Below are 25,841 nucleotides of genomic sequence, written 5' to 3' on the forward strand. Positions count from 1 at the left end.
CATAGCACACTTAAACTAATTACTAAAATTTTGTGGCACATTAAAAGAATATTATATTTTTTGCTGATCTGACCACCAAAATAGGTATAATTTTGATTCGTTCACACCAGATGGCTATTGTATTGGCTGTTGTCATGTTTTTATTTGACAATCTAGGGGAAAAGAGGTCAGTTCCCCTTACAAAATTGTCAGGTATTGCGCATTTTAAAAATTCTTGCAGCATACCTGTTGAAAATTGCTGGTATTCATCAAATAGTCTTTTCTTTTTTCTTCCCCCCCCCCCTCTCTCTCTTAGAGTGAGAGGAAGGGAGAGAGACACATCAATTTGTTGTTTTATCCATCAATGCATTCATTGGTTGATTCCTGTATTTGTCCTGGCCAGGCATCAAACTGGCAACCTTGGTGTATCAGGACAATGCTTCAACCAGCTGAGCTACCTGGCCAGGACATAAGGTCAAAGAATCTTGAGCAAAATTGATGCTGTTACCAAAACCAAGCTTACAAATTAAAAATTATGTATGTCATGTTTGAGTATAAATTAAAAGTCACCAAAAAGAGAGTGTATTTTCTTATAACTAAATCTTAATTTCACTCTCAGAATAAATATTTTAATGCTTAGGAGTTTTAGAATTAGTTGTGTGTCTGAAAAATAAAAAGTTGAGTTAAATGACAAGTACAGCCAAAAGCCTGTCCTAATCAGTCCAAGAAAACATATGGGAATCATCATAGCAAGTTTGGAGAATTTCTGTTTCTCAGGCTGACTGAAGAATTTCAGAGAGGCCTCTGGCATTAGTAGATTTTAGAAGCTGTTGTGGCCTCAATTTGAACCTTACACTGGGAGTTGTGGGTGCAGAAAGAGCTCATCCCTTGCCACTGAGAACAGGAAATCACTGGACAGCTAGTTTCTTTGCAGAATGATTTGAAAGGTAAGGGTGTCTTGTCAGCCCCTTAAGAAATAGGGATACTCCCTTGAGGAATGAGATACAGGTTACAGCTACCTTCTTTAGAAGATCAGTAAATTATTATACATCCTAGAGCTGAAAATTTGAAAAAGAAAAATAGTGCTTATTAGTCTGAAGAGTCAAGGTTACACAATGACCATGTATCCAGTGAAGACTCAGAGCATTTGAGCCTCAAAAAGAAAGGGATCTCATTGGACAGAGCTATAGTTTCTTTTGAAAGAGCAATAATCCGCAGTCAAATACAGAGGGCTCCCTTTATATCTAACGAGGCTGTAGTTCCCTGGACTGCAATGCAGAACAAGGACATATATGACAAAAAGAAAAAGAAATAGAAAGATTGCATGTTGTCTATAATCCAAGGCTTGTGCATTCCAAGTCCCCTCTTTTCTAGACTTCCCCACTAGTGTGATATATGTGGTGAAGATTTATTTCTGGTTGTCCAGCAGACAAACATTGGGACACACTTGCATGAGCATGTGCATATGCACCTCAGAATTTCTGATTTAGTTGTTGTTGTTTTTTTATTTAGTTTTTTAGTACAGTCAACATTCTTACAGAGGAGGGAAACATGTCCCTAAAAACAACATAATTGACACTGAAGGTGTCTTTTTTACATTATCATACAAGAACAGCGTAAGACTTCTCTCATCTCTAATTTTGTGGAGATCTTGAACAGAACTGCATTTTTTTTTTTTTTTGTATTTTTCTGAAGCTGGAAATGGGGAGAGACAGTCAGACAGACTCCCGCAGGTGCCCGACCGGGATCCACCCGGCACGCCCACCAGGGGCGAAGCTCTGCCCACCAGGGGGTGATGCTCTGCCCCTCCGGGGGGTCACTCTGCTGTGACCAGAGCCACTCTAGCGCCTGGGGCAGAGGCCAAGGAGCCATCCCCAGCGCCCGGGCCATCTTTGCTCCAATGGAGCCTTGGCTGCGGAAGGGGAAGAGAGAGACAGAGAGGAAGGGGGGGGGTGGAGAAGCAAATGGGCGCTTCTCCTATGTGCCCTGGCCGGGAATCAAACCCGGGTCCCCCGCACGCCAGGCCGATGCTCTATCGCTGAGCCAACTGGCCAGGGTCTGCATTTTTTTAGAGTGGGATTTTTCTTTCTTTGTATTTTTCCAAAGTTAGAAGTGGGGAGGCAGTCAGACTCCCAAATGAGCCCAACTGGGATCCACCTGGTATGCCCACCAGGGGGCGATGCTCTGCCCATCTGGGGCGTTGCTCCGCTGCAACCGGAGCCATTCTAGCACCTGAGGTGGAGGCCATGGAGCCATCCTTAGCGCCTGGGCTCATGGAACCTTGGCTGCAGAAGGGGAAGAAAGAGACAGAGAGAAAGGAGAGGGAGAAGGGGGGAGGTAAATGGGTGCTTCTCCTGTGTGCCCTGACCAGGAATCAAACCTGAGACTTCCACATGCTGGGCTGATGCTCTACTGCTGAGCCAACCAACCAGGGCCTTAGAGTGGGATTTTTTTTAGAGTGGGATTTTATTACAGTCATCTACCCATGACAGAGTTTTTAAATTCTGCTTTCCCTCACACGGCTTATTATAAAGTGAAAGAGCAGTTTCATGATCCTTCAAACAGCAACTGTAAAGGATGGAGGGGTAATTCTCTTTCCAGTCACAAGTGTGTGATAGCGTGACATAGGCTTGCCTTCAGACACTAAAAGGCTGGGAGGTGGGCAGGACTCAGGCAGAAGATGGCGCACTTTACTAAGACATATAGGTCTGGGATTCTCCACTTTCCCAAGAAATCCATTTATTTAGAAAATTTATTTCCCTTCCTCTGGGGAATCAGGACAGATACATCACCTCTGGTGACTTTACCACTGCTACAAACACTTTGAGAGTTACCATCATTCAATGAGACTGATTATCTATTTAACACATGCTCTTCCAACCCTTCACCCCCAATCCCCACCTGTGAAACTGGAACCATGTTTCTTATCTCCGTCTCACCGGTGCTCCCATGGTACCTGACACACAGGTTTTTAGAATGCTGAGTGCCCCGAATGGGCTGGATTAGAGCAGAAAGCTATTGTGGAGGGGAGGCTGTTGGAAAGGCCACCCCAGCCATGGTTCCGGTGGGAAATACTGACCTTAAGACCAGAGTTCCTTCTAGAGAGGAGACCAAAGAGGAAGGCGCTGAGAGTGTGGGGCCTGAAAGAAGCTTCCCACCACTTGGTTAGATGTGTGTATTCCAGTTAGTTGTTGCCTGTCTGCCTTTCCTTTTGCTTGCAAGTCTCTGAGGGAGTGATCTGGCTTTTTCATCCCTGTGTCCTGGGAACACCCCTAAGTGAGGGCTGGTACTCAGTCAAGAGCTTCGCAAATCCTGTGAATACCTGTGCTCGGGGGTCTGTCAGAAGCAACACCTAGACTTTCTCAGAGGCGGGATCGTTTTCATCCAGAGCAAGTAACCAGAGGGGCTGGGCTGCTCTCAGGTCCTGAATCAGGCCTCACCCCTGGGCTTCTCCCAGCTCAAGTGACTGAACTATCACTTTAAACCAGTTTCACTCTGGGCCCTGAGGACACTCTCTTCTTTGTGGCCTTAAGCCTGGCAGTTGGCTCAGGCCTTGGAGCCTTTCTGACAGGATTTCCTTCCCACCACCCTCAGCTCTGTAGTGGACACTCATTCTTCTCCAACACGCACCGGGGACAGCCACAGTGCAGAGCCCGGCCAGGACTTCCTAAACCTTAGTGCCAAATAACATCCCTCACTCGTATGCATTTTTCCCTTTTGCATTGTTTATTCTGTGACCCCAATACCTTTTCTCTCTCTTGGGATGAGTATTAATGTGTTCAATTTCTAGAAATCCTAAGAACAAAGGCATCTGATAGGTTTAAGGAGGTGGTCACAGGCCCTCATTTGCTGCATAGAGCATAAATATTAGTAGCCTTACCTGGAACTTTGCTCCTCAGGAAGACTGTGGCCTCTCTGGCCTCATCTTCAGGGAGGATTGAGTTCTATGGTCTCTATTTTCCCTGCCTGCCCCAACCCTCAAGGATTCCAAGTGAATCAAAACATTATCTCCTTGGCCCATGAAGTGATCCTAGACTAGGCAGTCAGCAAACTTTTCTGTAAAGGGCCAAATAGCAAATGTTTAGTTTTGTTTGTTTGTTTGGGGTTTTTTTTTTTTTCTGAAGTTGGAAACGGGGAGGCAGTCAGACAGACTCCCGCATGCACCCGACCGGGATCCACCCGGCATGCCCACCAGGGGGCAATGCTCTGCCCATCTGGGGTGTTGCTCTGCTGCAACCGCTGCAACCGGAGCCATTCTAGCACCTGAGGCAGAGGCCATAGAGCCATCCTCAGCGCCCGGGCCAACTTTGCTACAATGGAGCCTTGGCTGCAGGAGGGGAAGAGAGAGACAGAGAGGAAGGAGAGGGGGAGGGGTGGAGAAGCAGATGGGCGCTTCTCCTGTGTGCCCTGGCCGGGAATCAAACCCGGGACTCCCACACACCAGGCCAACACTCTACCACTGAGCCAACTGGCCAGGGCCAAATGTTTAGTTTTGGCGGATGGTAGTCTCTGTTGCAACTATGCTAGTCTGCTGGTATAACATGGAAAGTCATACACAAGGATGAAAACAAATGAGTATGGCTATATTCCAACAAAACTTTGTGGACACTGCCTGGCCTGTGGTGGCGCAGTGGATAGAACACCGACCTGGAACGCTGAGGTGGCCTGTTTGAAACCCTGGGCTTACCTGGTCAAGGCACATATGACAAGAAACCAGTGAACAGCTAGACTGAAGCAACTAATTCTCATCCACCCTCCTTTGTAGAATCAATCAATAAAACCTTTAAAAAACCCTGGGCTTGCCTGGTCAAGGCACATATGGGAGTTGATGCTTCCAGCTCCTCCCCCCCTCTCTGTCTCTCTCCTCTCTCTCCCTCCCTCCCTCTCCTCTCTAAAAATAAATAAATAAAATTTTTTTAAAAACTTAAAAAAAAAACTTTGTGGACACCTAAGTTTAGATTCCGCGTAATTTTCATATGTCATTTTGATTTTTTAATCATTAAAAAAATGTAAAAATATCCAGTATTCAGTGTTGTGTTGTTGACTGTGGCTATCATTCTATGCATTAGAGATCTAGACACTTTATCCCACATTTGAAAAAGGTAGAAATCATTCCTGGCTTGATGGCTGTACAAAAACAGGAAACAGGCTGTTTTGCCTGGAGGTCTGCCCCGTGTTCCAGACCTTCAGCTCAGACAGGTGAGTTCACATTCTTTTAAAAACAAAAAAACCCATTTACTTTTATTTTTATTAATTGACCTGAGAGGGAGGAAAGGAGAGAGAAACATCGATTCGCTGTTCCACTTACTTCTGCACGCATTGGTTGACTCTTGTATGTGGGCTGCCTGGGTATGGAACTCATAACCGTGGCCTCTCTGGACCTCCAATCCTGAGCTGTGAGCTGCACAGCCAGGGCTCCATTTTTTTTTTTAACTACTCACTATGTGATCCTAGGCAAACTAAAGTTCTGATGGCTCTCTAAGACTCATCTGCATAACGGAGATCTTATCTACCTTGATGAGAATTAGAAATAGAGGTGTCAGTGATTAGTGAACAGTAAGAACTCAATAAACGGGCCTTCCTTTTGCAGTCACATTTCAGCCTGAAGTGAGCCTCTGATATGCAAAGACAAAAGCAGCTTTCTCTCTACTTGTGAGAGCCTATCACTGTCACCAAGGTGACCATTTCCAGGGCTCAGAATACAGGTTTCTGTATAAAACAGTGGAACATCAGAAGGCTAAGCGAGGACGCTCTCCCTCAGGAGATTTGGTGGCTGTGGAATATGCTGGCCCCACAGAGCTCAAGGAAGCCAGTTCTGAGTGTGGAGTGACAGCGGCTGCCTTCGCAGCAGGGGGGAGACAGCAGATCCCAAAAGATGTTAACTGCTGAGAAGCCTCAGGCATGAGGCCCGTTTGCTTAGACACTGGGTTTCAGGCCTCCGGGGGATGGTTCTGCTGACGATTTGGCCAAGGGCCAAGATGGTAACCACAGCCTATAATTTCCAGTTTTGCTTGGAGAGGGTGCTCCCCCAGCCAGTCCTCAGTCTCGTCCTGAGGGCGGTGAAGGTAACCTGAGCAGGAAGCGACCTAACTCCTCTATGCAGTTGTCACAGTTGGTGGTGGTTGGGGGGGGTGTTTAGCTGGAGCAGATTCTCCCAATACATCACTGTCAGCCCTGGATGCGGACTATCTAAAAGCATGCAGAAATGTTTTGAACAGTGTGTACTGACTGTTCTCATCTTCATTTAGAAATGTATCTATTTGTATGAGGGAAAAATGCCGGGAGGATAAGTGAAAGTAACCACTTGGTCCTGAGGAATTTAGGATTTTCTCTTTCTTCCTCCCAAGAAGGCACATGTGTAACATTACTTAGAGAAATCTACTGACCAAGTGGGTGGACTGGGAACAATGGAAACAGTGAACAGGAGAAACTCAACAAATGGGCCCGCCTTGCAATCCAGGTTCAGCCTAGAAGGAGCACTTACCACGCAAGGAGGGAAAGCTCTCTCCCCACTCTCGGAGAGCCGACGGGCCCCGTGGCAGGCCACGGTGAGGGGTGCGCCATCGAGAAGGGATCACACATGTCCCATCCTCTGGAGGACAAAGGGCATTGGGACCCCTGAGCACCAGGTAAGGTGGCAGCGGTAGGAATCCAGATGAGAGATTCTTGGAGGGTGAAAAACACTGGTCACCCGTCAAGGGAAGTTGCCCAGGAAGACAGAAGAAATTTTTATCGCACACATACTAAACCAAAGACACAGATCCTTGAAAGGTAGTACCATTTTATTTAGTGTTGTAGGAAATTTTAGGTTACTTCTTAAGAACAAAATCAGAGAAATTAAAAATTCCCAAAGTTACAAAGCAGGAAATAACATATAATCCAAAAACGCTGGGCGATCCTTTGAAGAGTCCGAGGGAGGAAGGGCCAAGTTAGTAGTCCACACACCAGATACCAAGAAACCAGACTTGAGGATGGTGTGGATACTAGATTACATTCTCCACCTAAGGCAATTCATCTTTCAGCCTCGGGGGATTTTTAATTAGTAGTTTTAAGAAAAGAAAAAAGAGTCCATTGGGAGAAGGGACCCAGTGAGAAAAGATCCCGCCTAATTTAACATTAAATTGCCACTGGCCTTCAATACAGTACATGGCTGAGGTCATGGACCCTCCTCCTTCAATGCCCTCTGGAGCTCCCGCGGTTAGCAAAGCTGGGACCACACACAGTCTAGTACCTCACTGGTACCTGCATACCCGCACACACCTCTCCACTCAGGTCAACAGCGGTTCCTCACGGCCAAGGGCAGACTTTCTTGCTCCTTCGTTCTGCTACCCTGATGAGGTTAACACACCAGCATAAAAGGGAAGGGCAGGACACCTGCCAAAGTCCAAGCAATGAGATGATACGAAACAACCAAGCAAATGATTGACTTTTTTTTTTTCATGGAGCTGACCTCCAATTGAAATTCATTGCAAGGTGTTTGGTATTTAATCTGATGCTTCCCCAAAGTACGGACTGTTCTTTCTGGAGGCAGTTAGATAAAGCCAAGAAGAGAGCTGCCCCTGCCTCTCCAGAACACAGCCACCGCCCAGGCCCACCAGTTAGGCTATCATTCACAGCAGCTAGAGGCAAGTCCCAATTCTTGTATAGATGGGCACAGGCCTTCAGACACACGCCAGGTATAGAAGTCCAGCGGTCCAACTCTCCGAGCCCTGCTAATGGCTCAGAGCGGGCTAATGCTTTTCTTAGATAAATTCTAAGTAGAGTCCTGGAGGACAGCTGTTAACTAATGACCCTCGGGCTATCTACTTTGAGAGGTACAGGAATGCTAAAAATTGAATTTTTTTTTTTTCAGTAGTGGTAGAAACCAGACACCCTTGAAGTAAATTGTCCTTCATTCTCCAGAGTTCCCAAGTGGCATTTCAGAGCACAGGAATCCACTACTCCACCCAGACGTCCCTCTCCAATACTGACGGAGGTACACACCCGAGGTCCTAGCAGCAATCTCCAGACCAAGCGCCCCACCTGGACAGTGCCGGTCTCCGCACCAGCTCCCCGAAGGAGAACCCATTCAGAGCACACGGGCCCCCAGTGCACTTGGGGTATCACAGTCAAAACACAGTTATATCAAGTAAAAAACATGTTGTGGAACAAATATATACATGTACATTTCAGAGTTCAAGTGAGTATACAGTTCTCTTTGTAGGTATGTAAATAAATTTCATAGCACTACAAAAATACAAGTCATCTGAGATGTTTACAGTGGTTCCCAGTACTGTAGGAGAGTATTAAATAAAATAGCTATAGATAATTAAAAGCTAATTCGATAAATCAAGTTATAGTATCATCCTTCAGATTAAAGTGCTCCAACATAACTAAGGTTGCAGCAAACATGATTCCTGAAAAGGAATTCTGCTGCCAACAATCTTGCCTCTTAACCTCAATATAACAAGAACACGGGAAGAGATTCCCAATGTACTACCTGCTGGTACTACCACCCCAGCCACCTCACTGGTCGGTGACACTCCTCCCTGAGGAGAAAGGTCAAGATCTGATGAGATTCTCTCACAACCAGGGGGGAAAAATGAATAATACAAACACATTCTAATTCCAATATTAAGGTTACTGACAGTGAAATAGCCTGAAGCTGAACTGGTACTATTCATTAAAAAGAGGGCGAGTGTCCTAATTGTTAAAAATATATGTATTAATCTAGTTTTAAAAATACAGCAATCCCAAAATAAGTATCATTTTTCTCTTTATAATTTTATAACAAGGGGGAAAATTGCCAGGAAGAGCTGCCAAGGAAACCAGGGCGTCTAGGCACAGGGGAAAAAGGCCGCAGGAATCCTACCAAAATCATTCCATACTTGGTGGCACCATTTAATAAGTGCTTGGGTCACCCAATCCCTTATCAAGGCACTGACTAAGCCATTCTAGTCAGCGAGAACCCAGCTGCCATGTGAGAAGGGACTGGGACCAGCTGCCCTAACTGGTGCAAAGTCACTTCCACTCCCCTGTTCTGCGTCTCAGGGGCCCTGTGGATCTACACAGAGCATATTTTAAGGCTAGAGCGTAATGGAAGTTGGTGTTTAGAAAGGGCAAGTTGTTCAGAATCTAAAAGGCACACTCAGAGGCTTTCCCCAAACTCCTCTGCTCCAGTCAAAGTAAGACCAAGTCCAAAAGCCCGGGAGGTTAATGTGATACCAAAATTTAGAATCTGCAGCCAAAGAGCCACACCTGAGCTACTCAAAAGCCAACAAAGTATGTGAAACACAGCACCTTCTCATGTCACCCCGAGTGTTAATGACTAGGGGATACATATTTTATAATCTCAATATCAAAGAAAGGAAAGCCCATGTTAAAATACATTAATACCCCTGGTGCTGTACGAATCTCTGGGCCAGGATCAGCTGTTATGACCATGTTTTTGGTCAGAGCATAAAATATTTACAACATAAGGCACAGTGGCATTTAAAAATAAAAACCTGGAAACGTACAGTGAAATATCCGTTGTAATAACTAACCTGGCTTCAACTGGTAGAATAGACTCTTGCCAGATAACATACAAGGGAGATGGTGCCTTCGAGCCTGTATGTATCAGGCATACGGGGTCCTTGACTGCAGGAGGAGGTGAAAATAAACTCACAGAAAAGTCTTGGTGTCATATGCTGGCCCAGTCACAGCTTCCCTGCCTTTCTGCCAAGCTGAGCAGGAACTCGGAGGATGTTGGGGGTCTCTTCCATGACCCTGACCAGCAGGTTGTCAATGTAGTCCTCCAGCTCACGAACCTGGAACTCCTTCTTGTTTATTGTTTCCTTCTGTTTGAGGACCAACTGGATCAGCTCATCATGGGTTAGCTGTGCATAAGCAAAGGCAGGGTCCGAGGGGGTATATTTCTTAAGAGAGGAAAGAAAGGGGGAAAAAAAAATAAAATCAACAAAGAGGTCTAAATATCTAAAAGAAATATGAGCCCTGGCCGGTTGGCTCAATGGTAGAGCATCAGCCCGGCATGTGGATGTCCTGGATTCAATTTATGGTCAGGGCACACACACACAAAAGAAGTGACTATCTGCTTCTCTTCCCCCACCCCTCCTTTATTTCTCTCTCTCTCTCTTCCCCTCCCACAGCCATGGCTTGATTGATTTGAGCGTATCAGCCCCAGCACTGAGGAGCAAGGCCCCAGATGGGCAGAGCATCAGCCTCAGACTGGAGTTGCCAGATGGACCCCGGTCAGGGTGCCCACAGGAGTCTGTCTCTCTACTCTCCTCCTCTCAACTTAGAAAAGAAGATAGATAAATAAATAAATAAATACATGAAATATAAAAGAGGGACTCAATGACCATAACCTGAGGCTCAAGAGGTCAGAGTTCAGAGAGGTACAATGTGCTCTAGGAGCTGGGCAAATAAGAAACCGCTGCTACACAGGTAATCATCAAGCTTTAAAGATGAAATGACATCTGAACTAAACCTTGGAGATGAATTACAGTTATTAATTTCCTCCCCAAATAACAGGATTTTATTTTTAATTATAAAAGAAATATTAGCTCATCATGGGAAATCTCAAATACAGCAGAGGGAAGAAATTGTTACCCATAACTCCAACACATACCATTTAGGTCTCTATCTTATTTTTTTCTCATTTTTTTTCTGGTATGTTTTACAACGTTAACATCAGACAGAATATAGTTTAAAGCTTCTTTCAATTGTTTTGAGAGTTTTTCCCCCATCATTAAATTTTATCAAAAACTTCTTTTTTAATGGATGCTTAAAATTCCATTATATTTTAACCATCTCTCTTGCTGGGTATTTAGGTTGCTTTCAGTTTTCACAATTGTATAATTAAAATTTATTAACATAAATCTTGGCCCTGGACGGTTGGCTCAGCGGTAGAGCGTCGGCCTGGCGTGCGGGGGACCCGGGTTCGATTCCCGGCCAGGGCACATAGGAGAAGCGCCCATTTGCTTCTCCACCCCCCCCCCCTCCTTCCTCTCTGTCTCTCTCTTCCCCTCCCGCAGCCAAGGCTCCATTGGAGCGGGGATGGCCCAGGCGCTGGGGATGGCTCCTTGGCCGCTGCCCCAGGCGCTAGAGTGGCTCTGGTCTCGGCAGAGCGACGCCCCGGAGGGGCAGAGCATCGCCCCCTGGTGGGCAGAGCATCGCCCCTGGTGGGCGTGCCGGGTGGATCCCGGTCGGGCGCATGCAGGAGTCTGTCTGACTGTCTCTCCCCGTTTCCAGCTTCAGAAAAAATACAAAAAAAAAAACCACCCATAAATCTTTGGTTATATCTCTAAATATCTCCTTAAGATAAATGCATACAATTAAAAAGGCGTACACACTTAAGATATTTCACACCAACTTTCAAACAGCTATAGAATTTAGTTTACATAATCCAAAGAGAAAAATATGTAGGACTTTGTAATAATTAGAAGATCCTAGGAATGTGATAACCTAAAAAGAATTATAAAACAGTTCAGCGTTACAGAAAGTGAGCAACAGAAAGAGGTGCAAAGAAAACACCCATTAATTCAAGAAACAACAGTGCCCATTGTCACATATTTCCTTCCAGGATTTTTACACGTGATTTTTTCCCACATAGTTGCATAATGATGATGTATATATTCAACTTGTGTCCAACTTTTTCCATGTAATATGACAGATAATTTGTGGATGTAGTTGGCTGCATTATTTTAAAATGGAAGTGTCAAAGCCACCTGAGTAAATAATACACCCCTAGTTACAAATCATCTAGAAAGGATGGAGGCCCTAAGAAAAACACCTTCACTACAGTAATGATTGGCTAGCTTTTCCTAACCTTAGCTATGCAATTTCTTTCTCTAACCTCTCTCTTACTTTGCAACATTCCAAAGAGTAGTTATTTTGTAAGTATTGTTTATGCCTTAGTACAAAGCATGTATTATATGGCGAGCCAACAGCAGTCTCCAGGAAACTTTCCATATTGACTCCGAATAGTTACTAAGTATTGTCCAGGACCAAGAGCTTTGCTGCAGGCAGGCAAAGGGGCAGCCGTGAGGCTTACAAATCATGAGCAAAGGGAGCAGCAGTTGTCTTTGTTTTAAGGCAAGTTATTCTCTCCGTCAGGGCCAGGAGATAAGCCCCTGATTAAACAAGCTTTGAAAAGTAAATAAAATGGGAGCCAAGGGTCTTCCTTGCTCGCTTCCCGAAAGCTAGGTGTTATTTCTCTTTCCAGCCAAGCTGCATTCCACAGTAAAAAGAACAGGGGATGGGAGGCCACTAAATGCCTCTAGTTTTCATCATTGTCCCTTTTATGCTGTTCTTTTGCCCAATTTCCTGGTAAATATTGTTAATTCCAGGAAGACAAGTGCTGCCTTCCCACACCACCACAGAACCCAGCCGGGCTGAGCTGCTGCAGTTGCCGTCCGTCCTTAGACTAGAGCTGAAAGATAGTAGGAGTACAGTTCTGGCCGCCCTGGTAACTTCAAGAGAAGGCAGGATGGCTAGAAGATGCTGACCTGTTCTCAGCCACAATCCATGATCACTCCTCAGCCTCTTTTGCTGAAACTCAGATCTCCAGCTTTCAGTGCATGCTTGGCCCAGCGCCTGGCGGCACAGGACGGGGCACTGAGAGGCAGTAACCACCGCCCAGCACTTAAAAACGCTTGCAGGGGGGAAGGAGACCTGAGCAAGATGTTTTAAAAACACAAAAACTCTTTGATATCCTAGACTACACGTGACTGTAAAATCCATGACTGATTGAAACTTTTAGATGCACCTTTACAAAAATAAACTTCATTTTTACTGACTACAGTCCCCGATAGTGATTTAGGAAATTCCTCTCCACGTATTTGAAACACAACATATCCTTGCCCACTAATGGTCATCAATCAGTCAGTAAATCATTCTCCTCCAGTCCATGTGGTAATGAGCCAAAGACCAAGGGTCCGCAACAAGGAGGGATTCTAAATCCTTCTGATTTTAGAACCAGGAAGGGCAGATGACCACAATCAAACCAGAAATCATCTGGGAGGTTGATTTTATTTTTATAGGGTTTTTTGTTTGTTTATTTGTTTAATGTTAGCCCAAGCTTTTTAAACAGAAGAAACCCTCTAATCCAGAAATATTCTTACTAGAAATTGAGTTTAAGAAAATAATCTAAAGGAAGGGAAAATGTTCAATGCAAGAAATTGTTGACTATAGTGTTATTCATCTTGCAAAACAGAAAACATAAAGTTGTACACCTGAAATTTATGTAATGTTATTAACCAATGTTATCTCAATAAATTTATTTTTTTTTAAGATTTTATTTATTCATTTCAGAGAGGGGAGAGAGAGAGAAAGGGTGAGAGAGAGAAAGAGAAAGAAGGGAGAAGCAGGAAGCATCAACTTCCATATGTGCTTTGACCAGGCAAGCTCAGGGTTTCGAACCAGAGACCTCAGCGTTCCAGGACGACGCTTTACCCAGTGTGCCACCACAGGCCAGGTCTCAATAAATTTAATTTTAAGAACAGAAAACAACCTAAGTATCCAATAATAAGGAAATGGTTAAGTGAATATTGGTATAACCATTTCAAGAATGATTAAGTAGCAATATGCAAAAAAGGTTATGATATATTACTAAGTGAAAAGGAATTGAAGAGTGTTTCCATGCAGGTGATGGAGCTGGAATTATTACCATTTCCCAACTACCATATTCATCAGTGGATCCTATATAGCCTGCGAATCACAGGTTGATGAGGAACAGGGTATTTCCATTGTCTGAAATTAATTCCCCACAAATTTCCTATTAGTTGTAAAAGGAAAAACAGTAACATAGAGAACCTGCGTAGACACCTCCTAAATGAAGCCATCCAGTTGACACTTCCACTACTGGTACAAACTGATACAATGTGCTTCTTCACACAATGCTATTTCTATAGTTCATTCCTGCCAAAGATGCATAACCTCAACCAGACCATGAAGAAACACCAGACAAATCCAAATTTAGGCAAATTCTCCAACTTATCCACACTCTTAAAAAATGGCAATGTCGCTCTGGCCAGATGGCTCAGTTGGTTAGAGCATCACCCGGAAGTGGTTTTCAGTTCCTTTCCGGTCAAACACAGGTCGATGTTTCTGTCTCTCTCTCTCTCCCTTCCTCTCTCTCCAAGCAATAAAATAAACATTTTTTTTAAATGTAAAGGAAAAAACAAAAGGCAATGTCTTGAAAAACAAAAAAGGCTGAGAAACTATTCCAGAATAAAGACAACTAGAGAGACAACTAAACATAATGAATGATCCTGGATTGGATCCTGAACTGGAGGGAAAATTACCCTTAAAAAGGGGTTAATGGGACATTAATGGGACAACTGGTGAAACTGAAATATAGACTATACGTAAGAAAAGAGTATCACATCAATGTTAAATTTCTTGATTTTGATAAATGTCCTTAATCTTAGGAATTTAGTATTTAGGGGGAAGAAAAGCTTGATATAAGCAACTTACTCTCAAGTGGTTCAGGGGGAAAAAATCACGAATATACAAAGAGGGGGTGGGGGCTGGGAAAGCGAATCCGGTAAAATGTTAACAGTTGGTGAACTGGGATGAAAGGTACACAGGACCTCTTTGTACTAGTCTGGCAACTTTTTTTAAAATTTGAAATTACTTCAGACTAAAGTTACAAAAAAGTATATCTACGCAATGATTATAACTACAAGAATTTTATATTCCTGCCAAAAGATAAGAAAGGATACATGAAAATTAAAAGGTCTCATTTGAATGGGTCTGATGGTGGGTGACATTTTCTTCTCATTAAAAGAGAAGTGCCAGTGTCAGTTATATTACTTGAGACTCAAAAGAATTCAACATTATTCAGCAGCAAGTGTAGGGGGCTTTCAAAGATGATCCAAGACACGAGACGTATGGTTAAGTTACTCGTGGCATTATCTGCTGCCCAAGGAGAGGTATACAGTGGTGACTCTAGAAATGTTTGTTTTTCTTAGATCCCTAAGTAACATGCCCACCTTCTGAGAAGACATACCTTCATAATGGCTTCATTGATCAAGTTCTCACTGATGACAGTAGCAGTTCCCAAGCTGGAGTTAGCGATCTTGGTGGCTGTTGTGTTCATTGGCTTCACAGGATGAAGTCTAAAGAGAAGGGAGAAAAAAATCATTAGACTTTTCTGTAACAGCAAAACCGAGAACTACCCATCCTTATGATGGCAGCCCGCCAGGGACACAAGGACGGAGAATGGTGACAAACTGTTCACATTTCTGGCCTAACACATGCCAATGCGCCTGCGGAAATGAAAGTGGTCAGCACCAGGCAGCCAAACACAAGCCAACACGGCAGACCCTTAGAGCCAGGTGTCCTGACGTCCCCACAAGCCCCTTTTCCTCGTTATCAGTCTCAGGAGAACATTAAAGCTGTGTCCTTATTTTTGGAGGCAACTACAGCCTAGGACTCCACTGCGAGAGTCCCTGCAAAGCTTCTGTCCCTCATCAGTAAACAAAGAGTTGAGAACAAACATGCCAGCTTCACACTGGGCAGTGCCAAAAGGAAGCCTTAAACACCGCCTGGTTCCACCACTCCATCGCAGTTGCCTTCTGACACCGTTAGCAAACTTGTCACACTATCTCTGCTATCTGAAAGCTCCAAATCTGACTGTGCGGAATATTCCTAAATTATTTTTGAAGACTACTACTACATTCTTGCTACAAACACAGGCGTGCCTTGAGGTATTCCCCCACAGGAGCTGCCTCATTTAAAATAGGCCCTCCAACACGGTGGGCTGCACCCTCAGAACATCTGCGCAGTCAGAAAGCAAAGGGGGACATCGCTCACATTTATGAAGACCATCTTCCCCGACTCTCACCTGTGCTTGGCTGACCCAGGTCCAGCCGAGACTGGATGTGTCTCCGAGGGTGAGACCCAGGCCTGAAGGAGCGGCTTCCTCTTGCCAGAACTGTCCACTTTACCAGGGAGGCCCTCTGCTGTTGCTTGTTTTTGAGATTCTGCTGTACTGGTGTGGTGAGTGTCAGAGTGTGGAGAGCTAGGGAAAGAGTGCGTGGCAGGAGAGGGCTCAGAACAGGGGGGGCTGGGGGTAGGGGAGCCCGGGGCCGCGTCAGGAGGCTGACTGAGCCTCCCATTTCCCATTGGTGTCTCCTCCTCGCCACCACCAGGGCCTGGCAGCTGTGTGTCCAAGCACGAGCTCTTGCCAAGATACGGTTTGTGAATTCCTAAAGCTGCCGTCTGCTCTGCAGAAGCCCTACCAGCTGCTTCGGGTGCTTTCGAGCTGAGGTCATGCGGGCCGTCTGCGGGCACTGCCAACCCATCGGCCTCGCCGCTCGGCACCTCCTGGGGACGGGCAGGTAACGTGATCAAGGAAGAAGCTCTTACTTCCACAGGTGCCACCTTCGCCGTCTCTCTGTCGTCTTCCACCTCATCTACTCTCTCATCATCTGATGCGACTTCAGGAATGGAAGGAAGGGTTAAGTCCAGGTCAGCCATGACTGGAGATTTAACGCCTGAGGCAGACTGAAGGTCACCCAGGGGCTCAGACAATAGGCCTTCATGATCGCTGGCTTTGCTCTGATTTTCAGCCATAAGGCGATCGCCTCCCTCAATCGTAAGGAGTGGAGTGTCTTTTCCTGGGCTTGCCTCACTCACTGGGCCTTCTGAGCCGCCCTCAACAGAGGGGAGGGGAAGGGCATCGGCCATGGCAGCTGGCACACCGGAATTCAGTGGCCTGGGTTCAGTCACAACTGCCCCCTCAGAGTCCTCTGTGTGGGGGGACTCTCTGCCAGGCACATCGCTGGCGGCAGCCCCTTCGCTCCTCAGCTCCCGGGAACTCCCTTCGTCCTCTTCCACCAGTCCAGGGGGCTTCTCCACCTCCTCTCCCCTAATGAGCTGCTCAGAAAACGACACATGCTTCTTGATTTTTTTTCGGCCTTCACTGACATTCAGACCCATCTCTTCGTGTCTCCGCGTTGCAGAGTCAACTCGGGGGACCGACTCTCCCGTTTGAAGAGGGGGTACCGTTTGTTTGGCTGAGGAAGTCATTTCGCCACCCCTAACTTGGTTCTCCAAAGACCCAGACTGGCTCTTCGAGCCTGTGTTCCCCTGCAGTGGAGCCTTCCCAGCCGGGCTTTCCACCCTGCCGCTTCCCAGGAAAAGGGCCGATGTTACTTCTTGGGCCCACTCGGCTGAAGGGACACAGTCCTGCTGTTCTGCGGGGCGAGACCTCAGAAGTGCTGCTTGTCGCCCCACTTCAGGCTGCTTCGGAGGGGACGGCTCGGAGTCATCGCCGCCGGCGCTCTCCGCGTCTCTCCCACTGGGGTCCCCCACTGGTGACTCTGCTGGCCCCCGACGCCCCGGAACGGGCGGCCGTTTGGAACACGTTCCCAAGGCACAAGAATCAGTACCTGGAACTGGTGTCAAACTCTCCTTTTGCAACTCTGCTTTAAGGAGCAAAGAGGGCTCTTCAGAACCGGCCTGGCCCTGGTCGGTGGAAGGCCAGCTTTTAATAGGAGTGGATGTGGAAATGGGAGCAGGCAGGGGAGGTGAGAAAGCGGAGAAGACAGAAGGGGAGTCTGACGACCGTGTCTCTGACTCACGTCCCGACTGAGACGGGGCAGGTGTCTGACCAGAACCGGAAGGGAGAACAGAAGAAAAGGGAGGAGAGTCGGGGGAAGAAGGAAGCCTGGCTGTGGGTTGGACCTCTGGAGACACTTCCAGTCTGCAAAAAGGACAAAATAAAATCTGCAGGTCAGTTGCAGACGCCGCAGGAGAGGCGAAAGACATGTAAAAGTAGTCGTTCAAAGGGGAGGACTTATCGTCATATTTGGGGCAGTACCCTGAGAAGTTAAAAGGAACACAATAATATCTAATATATAAAAGGGACACTTTTAGTCACCAAGCACATCTGCTACAGAAACAGAAAGATCCAGGTAACGTGGCAGCCTAGTTTCTTTTGGTAATATACAAAAAGAAGCTAAAAAGTTCAAAGCAGTAAAAGACACACCCACCACAAGGCAGCACGCACAGATTTTGAAGAGCAGCAATCTGCGTGTGTCTGTGTGTTTGTGTGAAATCAAGGCAAGCAGAATCTCAAAAACGAGCCTGTCCCACCCAGACCACAGAGACACTGAGTAAATATGAGTCATGCTGAAAAGCAGAACCCCCAAGGCTCACTCAGGCTCTTGCAACCAGATGCAGAGTAAATACACAGAGAACTGTCACAGACACACTCCAGAGTGGACCATGACAGCAAACCAGTACCACAGTGTGGGGAGGAAATGTCACCTCGGCCTCCAGGGGAGAGGTGTGAAGTATTTAAATGCAGGTCCTGCACAGCCACAGCCCAAACCTGGTATTTGCAACGTACAATACTCAGAATCTCCTATACCCCACGGTGTTCCCCTGGGGTCTGATTATCACACGAGAAGGACCAAGACTCACCGAGGTTTCACAGCTTTGGTCTGGGGAGCCCTGGCAGAAGGAACAGGTGGTGTCCATTCAGACTTGGGCTCTGGGTCAGCTTCCGGTTCCGTGATCTGCACTTCTTCAAATGGGTTCAGGGATTTTCCCCGTCCAGATACAACGGCCATAGTATCCTTCTCAGATCTCTTGCCAAGGCCTTCAGCAGGTCCTGGCTCATCCTCCCGAAGCGCGCCTTCCTTCTCCTGACCCAGGGTGGAAGCAGGACTTTCCCCTTCACTGCCCTTAGCCACGTCCTTCCTTCCTGTCACCAGAGAAAGCAAAGAGGACTTCTTGTTCTCAGACTTTTTGCTGTCTTTGGTTTCTTTCGTGGGCTCTGACTTCGCTGGAGCCATGTTTTCCCTGAGGTCCCCACTGACTGGTGGCCAGGATGGTGGCAGTGTCATGGATTTCGGAGAGTTCTTTGTGGAAGACTCAGACAGCCGCTTGTCAGAAGACACGGCACCTCCTTCCCCAGGTTCCTTCCCAGACCGAGCAGCCAGGTTCTCTGTAGATGAGAACAGCTGTTTCTTCCTGAAGCCCTGGGGGGACGGGGAAGGAGAGGGGCTGTCTCTGGTCTCATTCTTGCCTTCTGGCTGCTCCACGTAAACATGGTTCCCATTGATGCAGACATTAGAGCGGGAAAGGGAGTCGTTCTTAGACCGGAGGCCACCAAGGAAGGAGAGCCCTTCCTTCTTGGGAAGGTTGAAGGTGATCTGGTTCAGCAGCTTAGGATCTGTGCTTACTGTTCTCTTGTGAGACATGACTGTAAAAAGAAAAATAAAGGAAAAAGGGTATAAGAAGTTAGAGTGGTTCACAACTGGGAGGGGTGGAATTGTCCATGTCGGAATACATTTTCGGTTGTCACAACTGGCTGGGGAATGCACTAGCATCTAGTAGGTAGAGGTCAGGGCCGATCCCAAAGATCATACAATACATGGGGCTGCCTCTCACAATAAAGAATTGTCTGGCCCAACCATGAGTAGTGCTAGGGTTGCGAACCCTGCATTTAAACAATAAAAAGGGCAGCACTCTTGGTAGACTAGCAGGATCTGGCCAACAGTAGGGATTTGATCACTAAAATTGTAGTTCAAAATATACAGTTAATCCAGGTTAAGGGAATTGGATTCCTCAGCTTCCATTAAGGACATAGCCCCTAGAGATGTTTTCTCTGAACATATGTACCCTGATTTACCAATGTCACCCCATTAAAATTAATTAAAATAAATAAATTAATTAAAAAGGGACATAGCACATGAGGTTTTTGTCTAATAACAGGAGTTCAATGGAAACCTGATGAAGTAATGAAATATCATTAATACTCCACACTTTTGCCTTTCATTAAAAGAAAAAAACCTGGATGCACTCATTCTTGTAGTTCCAGAAGCTTCTACTAATGTACATCAGTTACAGAGCCAGACATTTTAGAAAAGGAATTCATACATTCTTAGAAACCAGAGGGCTGAGAAATAGAAAAGGCTTCCTAGCCAAGGTAATAAGACATCAGCAGCACCCCCATGACAACCACCATCATCACCATGACAACCATCATCATCACCATGACAACCACCATCATCACCAATCACCATCATCACCATCATTTTAGTAACTGAGAAGCTGAATTAAAATCTTTCTCTTAAGATTTGTTTGTTTTGTCTCTCTCAAAGCAAAGTAAGCTGAGGGAGAGAGGCCCAGTAAAGAGGAAGAGGAGACTCACTGTCCGAGGCAGAAGAGGACTCGTCCTCATTGTCATCATCCTCCCACCGGGACGGAAAGTCTCCGGGACGAAGCAGCACTCGGTCTGCCTTTGAAGTAGGCAGGACAGACATGGACTGGGAAAGCGGTGTTTTCTGCAAATTAGACTTGGAAAACAAGGTCTTAATCTTTGACTTCTTTTTCTTGTCTTTCGGAGATGACTCATCATCACTGTCGACTGAGGCTGACATGCTGGGGACGATGGCTGATGCAGTATCTGATGCACTGTCCTTATTCTTCCCTTTGATCTTGTCCTTCAGTTTCCCAAAAGGATTCCGAGACTTCTCTTTCACGGAAAGGTCAAACATGCTAGCAGTCATGTTGTTTCTCATAAACTGAATGTCAACCTCAATTTCTCCTCGCTCTTTATCCTTCTTTCCCGGTTTGGACTTCAAGGTATACCACCTACAAGGAACAAGGCTGAGAGGTTACCTTTGAACTGAAGAGCTTGAAACAGCACTCCCAGTCCCTGCTAACCAGCCTCTCCTCTCTGTTATTACCAACCTCTTACACCAACACTTTCTTATGCTTTCTTCTTTGGGGAGCAGAGGGTGGGGTGGGGGAATAAAGACAGAACTTGTAGTTTATTTCTACCCCAAAGATAGAATCTGAGTCTGCACTCAGTGTATCATCACCTAAAATCTTGATTCTATTGATATAAAGTGCTGTCAAAAATAAAATAAATAAAATAAACGTTCCATCAAATCATTTCCTATAACTGGTATTTTCCTTCAGTCGGGTAAAATGCAAAACCATACACAAATAGTTAAGAAGGTAGAATGCGGATTTACAAGTAAATCACAGAGAAAAGAAAGTGTTTGTAGTCCCTGCCAGGGAGTAATGAAAATATAAGACAGAGTAAAAATATATTGAAAGGCCACTTATACAAGGCACCTGGGGTAGTCAAATCCATAGAGACAGAAAGAAGAATGGTGGTCATCAAATAGGGGAAACGAGTGGATGGGGAGTTAGTGTTTAATGGCAATGCAGTTCGAGTTGGGGGGGGAAAAAGCTTTTTAAGATTTTATTAGCCTGACCAGCAGTGGCACAGTGGAGAGAACATCAGACTGGGATGCCGAGGACCCAGGTTCGAGACCCCGAGGTCGCCAGCTTGAGCGCGGGCTCATCTGGCTTGAGCAAAAAGCTCACCAGCTTGAACCCAAGGTCGCTGGCTTGAGCAAGGGGTTACTCGGTCTGCTGAAGGCCCACGGTCAAGGCACATATGAGAAAGCAATCAATGAACAACTAAGGTGTTGCAACGAAAAACTGATAATTGATGCTTCTCATCTCTCTCCGCTCCTGTCTGTCTGTCCCTATCTATCCCTCTCTCAGACTCTCTCTCTCTGACCTTGTAAAGAAAAAAAAAATTTTTTAAAAAGATTTTATTTATTGCCTGACCAGGTGGTGGTGCAGTGGATAGAGCGTCGAACTGGGACGCAGAGGACCCAGGTTCGAAACCCCAAGGTCATCAGCTTGAGCGCGGGTCACTGGCTTCAGCATGGGATTATAGACATGACCCCCTGATCACTGGCTTGAGTCCAAAGGTCACTGGCTTGAAGCCCAAGGTCGCTGGAAGGAGCAAGGGGTCACTGGCTCTGCTGTAGCCCCCCAGTCAAGGCACATATGAAAAAGCAATCAATGAACAACTAAGATGCTACAACGAAGAATTGATGCTTCTCATCTCTGTCCCTCTCTCTGACTCTCTGTCTCTATCAAAAAAAAAAAAAAGATTTTATTAATTTTACAGAGAAAGGAGAGGCGTGTCGGGGGCGGGAGAAGGAACAAGAAGTATCAACTCATAATTGCTTTATTTTAGTTGTTCGTCGATTACTTGTTGTGTCTGCCTTGACTGGGCATGCCCAGGGTTTCTGACCAGCAACCTCAGCGTTTCAGGGTGACACTCTATCTACTGTGCTACCACAGGCCAGGTCCAGCTGGGAAAATGTTTAAAGTTTTGGAGATGAATGGTGATGGCTGCACTATAATGTGAATGTGCTTAAAACCACAAAACTGTACACCTAACAATGGTTAAAGTGGTCAATTTTGTTATGCACATATAATTGTTTACCACAATTTTTTATTTTTTTATTTTTTCTCTTAATTTTTAAGTTTTTTATTAAAAGAGCAATGCAAGTCAACTGTAGTAAATAAAGTAAAAAATGAAAAAATTAAAGTCATCTGAAATTCTATTATTTACCATTTATATTTTGATATATTTTCCTCTATTTCTTCTTTCTGAGCACGAATATATTTTACATAGTGACAATACATATAACGTATATATAATTTGATACCTTTTACATTTGATACCTGGAAACCTCAGTTCAAACTCCCCTTCCCACGTGTGTCCTCCTCCCCTCCAGTTCTCACTCTGTGACTTGAAGTGCACCTGTTCTTTTATCCCCTCCATTTGTTTTCAATCTGTTGGCTCCTTCCTGTCTAACTCTTACGGTCCTTCCTTATTACCACAATTATTTTTTTAAATATTTTATTTATTGATTTTGTGGGGTAGGGAACAAGAAGTAGTTGCTTCACTCTAATTGTTCATTGGTTGCTTGTTATATGTGCCTCGACCAGGCAAGCCCATGGTCCTGAACCAGCGACCTCAGCACTCTAGGTCGGTGCTCTACCCACTGTGCTACCACAGGTTAGGCACCACAGCTATTTTTTTAAAGAGAAATTGATCCTGACCAGTGGTAGTGCAGTGGATAGAGCATCGACCCAGTATGCTAAGGTCACTGGTTCGAAACCCCAAAGTCACTGGCTTAAGTGGGGGATCATCGAAATGATACCAAGGTCACTGGCTTGAGCCCTAGATCACTGACCTGAGCAAGGAGTCACTGGCTTGACTTGAGCCCTCCCGTAAAGGCACATATGAGAAAGCAATCAATGAACAACTAAAGGACCGCAACTACAAGTTGATGCTTCTCATCTCTCTGCTCCCCCTCTTTCTCCCTTCCTGTCTCTCTCTCTCTCTCTCTCTCTCTCTCTCTGTTAATCAATTTTTTAAAAAGAAAGAAAAGAGAAATTGAAAGGAGGCATTCTTCCTAGCTTAATAATCAAAAGAAAAAACAAATAAAAAGAAAAAAGAAGCATTTCAAACATTCAAGTATTTCTCTTGGTCTTTTGCAAACTACTTCAAGATATGGCAAATAGTTTATCAGTTGGACTCCACTGAAAGACAGACTTGAGAAAAAGGAGCTCTCCCCCTGGCATTTCCAGCTAGTGAGCTGCCAGAATGCGAGTAGCATGACCCCTGCAGAACACACAGTTCCCAGTGCATGGTCTCCTGACAGCCAGCCCCAGCGTCAGCCTCAGGAACTGACAGCCCACACTCTGACATTCTTTTTAGTGACCTATTTAAGAGCTGAGGGTCATGGGCTTTAAGGAAATGATGGTTTTGCCCAAACAAGCACAATTTCCTCTTTCACCTCCAGCCTGTCTTGCCCACAGTGCAGATCACAGCCCCCACAATTTCAGCTCACCCTAAGCTTCAAAGAAGGAAGCACAGGGAGGTAGAAACCTAACACTTAAATAGCACCCACAGCAAACCTGGCACTGCACACACTGAGAAACTCACAGAAGTCTCATAAGAATACCATTTCCCAGGCCCTGGCCGGTTGGCTCAGTGGTAGAGCGTCGGCCTGGCGTGCAGGAGTCCCGGGTTCGATTCCCGGCCAGGGCACACAGGAGAAGCACCCATCTGCTTCTCCACCCCTCCCCCTCTCCTTCCTCTCTGTCTCTCTCTTCCCCTCCCTCAGCCAAGGCTCCATTGGAGCAAAGTTGGCCCGGGTGCTGAGGATGGCTCTGGTTGCGGCAGAGCGACGCCCCAGATGGGCAGAGCATCGCCCCCGGTGGGCATGCCGGGTGGATCCCGGTTGGGTGCATGTGGGAGTCTGACTGCCTCCCCGTTTCCAACTTCAGAAAAAAATACACACACAAAAAAAAATACCATTTCTTTAGGTCTGAAGTGGGATAGTACACCCATTTTACAGCTAAAGAGATTGAGGTTCACAAGTGAGGTAAATGGTACAAGCTCTTAACACTGTTTAGGGGCACAACTAGGTTCTGAATCCGCTCTGCACTTCAGAGCTCCCACTTGGCCCTTACACCAAGATTCCTGCTCTGTACTCTCTCCTAACTTATCTATGATGGGCCATCTTTTACACACACAGAAAGGAGGGCTCAACTTTAAACCCTTTTTGAGTCAAGTTTGAGCTTCTAATTTAAACGTCCTGAGATAAAAGTAGAAAGAGGGGAAACCCACCAGAGCTTGCCATCAGTCATAAATCGTAAGCTTTCCTAAAGTCCAGTGTACAAAGTCATCCAGAAGAACTTAACCTGCATTATCAAAACACAGCCAAGACCTCCAAAATGACGGGAGCTATGATTTTGGACCCTGAGGAGAAATCTCTTACGGTTTTTAAACCACAACAAACCACAACACACAGCTGGGGAGAGAGGGGATGCAATGTCCTGCGAGACAACCAGGCCTCTGCCAGCCTAGTGTCTTTCCAACACATTTTCCAGGACCTGGCCTGGAATACTTTGCATATTTGTCAATTAAATGTTGAGAGGATTATTTGTATTTTTCTCTCCTGACAGTCATGTGCTAAATGGTAGCCTTGGTGATGAAGGGTGGTTAGCTTTTGTAAATACCAGTTGTAGGCACCTTGAAAAGGGGAAGTTGCTGAATGCTGAGCGCTGAGGGCTTAGATGACCACACCAGCCACAAGCAGAGAGCTTCACCTCTCCACTCAGGAGGTGTGAAGATAGGATAGGCCTTCAGAGAATATCTGACAGTTCTGGAGACTAGGCCCGCCTTTCCAAAAATATTAGTGTCAAAGTCTGTTTACTTTGAGCAAAGTTCCAACCAACTGTAGAATCCTCTCTGAGGGCCTATTATTACCTGATGCACAGATTCAATCCCCAAGTGCTAGAATGAAATTTGTTTTGGAAACTTCCAACGCCACTAGGAGGTGTGAACACACACTTCACCAGCTGGTTCTGCCCACTTATTTTCACAAACAAACCAAACACCAGGTAGCCCAGAACAGCCACAGGGCTATTTTAGGAGGTGAAAGGCAGACTGATTCATAGGCAGGTAAGTATCCATGCAAACTTTGCAGAATTTTAAAATACCTGTGCTGAGTTTATTAAAGCTAGAAAGGAAGACAGGGATTGTTTCTTTTACTATCAATATTCTCCACAGGATATCTGACACAGGCACAATTTGATAACAGTAGTGGAAACCATGATCCAAAAATCACCCTAAGGAATCCAAACAAGAACATGCAACTGGATTTTAATCTGTAAACATCAATTCATCTTTTAAGCATGTCTGTTCTTTCTTTCTTTGTTTATTTTTTATCGGTTTCTTAGAAAGAGGGATGGAGAAAGTGAGAGAGAGAGAGACAGGAACATTGATCTGTTCCTGTATGTGCCCTGTCTGGGGATAGAACCAGCAACCTCTGTGCTTTAGGACGATGCTCTAACCAGCTGAGCTATCCACCCAGGGCTCTGTTCATTTGCTTTCAGGTTCACTCAATTCCAGTGCCTTGCGGAAGTAGTTCATAAATAATAAAGTACAGCCACACAGCATGTGATGTCAGTGTGGGTGTGTTAAGCATTACCTTTCACGCAGGCCCAGAAAGCTTGCATTATCTCAGAAATCA

General features: G+C 45.6%; 1 protein-coding gene across 2 annotated transcripts in view; it reads right to left on the minus strand.

Moving 5' to 3' along the window:
• Positions 1 to 6,740: 6,740 nt before the first annotated feature.
• RAB11FIP1 (RAB11 family interacting protein 1) overlaps positions 6,741 to 25,841 on the minus strand; it is a 32,397-nt gene continuing 13,296 nt past the window's right edge. The window contains exons 2-6 of one of the 2 annotated variants that reach the window (XM_066380331.1): positions 20,129 to 20,571; positions 18,394 to 19,177; positions 15,809 to 17,671; positions 14,972 to 15,080; positions 6,741 to 9,875 (exon numbers count right to left, since the gene is read on the minus strand). In XM_066380331.1, the coding sequence (XP_066236428.1) occupies positions 9,657 to 9,875; positions 14,972 to 15,080; positions 15,809 to 17,671; positions 18,394 to 19,177; positions 20,129 to 20,571 (3,418 nt within the window). In that variant the 3' untranslated portion in view covers positions 6,741 to 9,656. The remainder of the gene's footprint in view (positions 9,876 to 14,971; positions 15,081 to 15,808; positions 17,672 to 18,393; positions 19,178 to 20,128; positions 20,572 to 25,841) is intronic. The other variant, XM_066380332.1, reaches the window with a different exon arrangement.

Source organism: Saccopteryx leptura, chromosome 4, assembly GCF_036850995.1.
Source record: "Saccopteryx leptura isolate mSacLep1 chromosome 4, mSacLep1_pri_phased_curated, whole genome shotgun sequence".
NCBI lineage: Eukaryota > Metazoa > Chordata > Mammalia > Chiroptera > Emballonuridae > Saccopteryx > Saccopteryx leptura.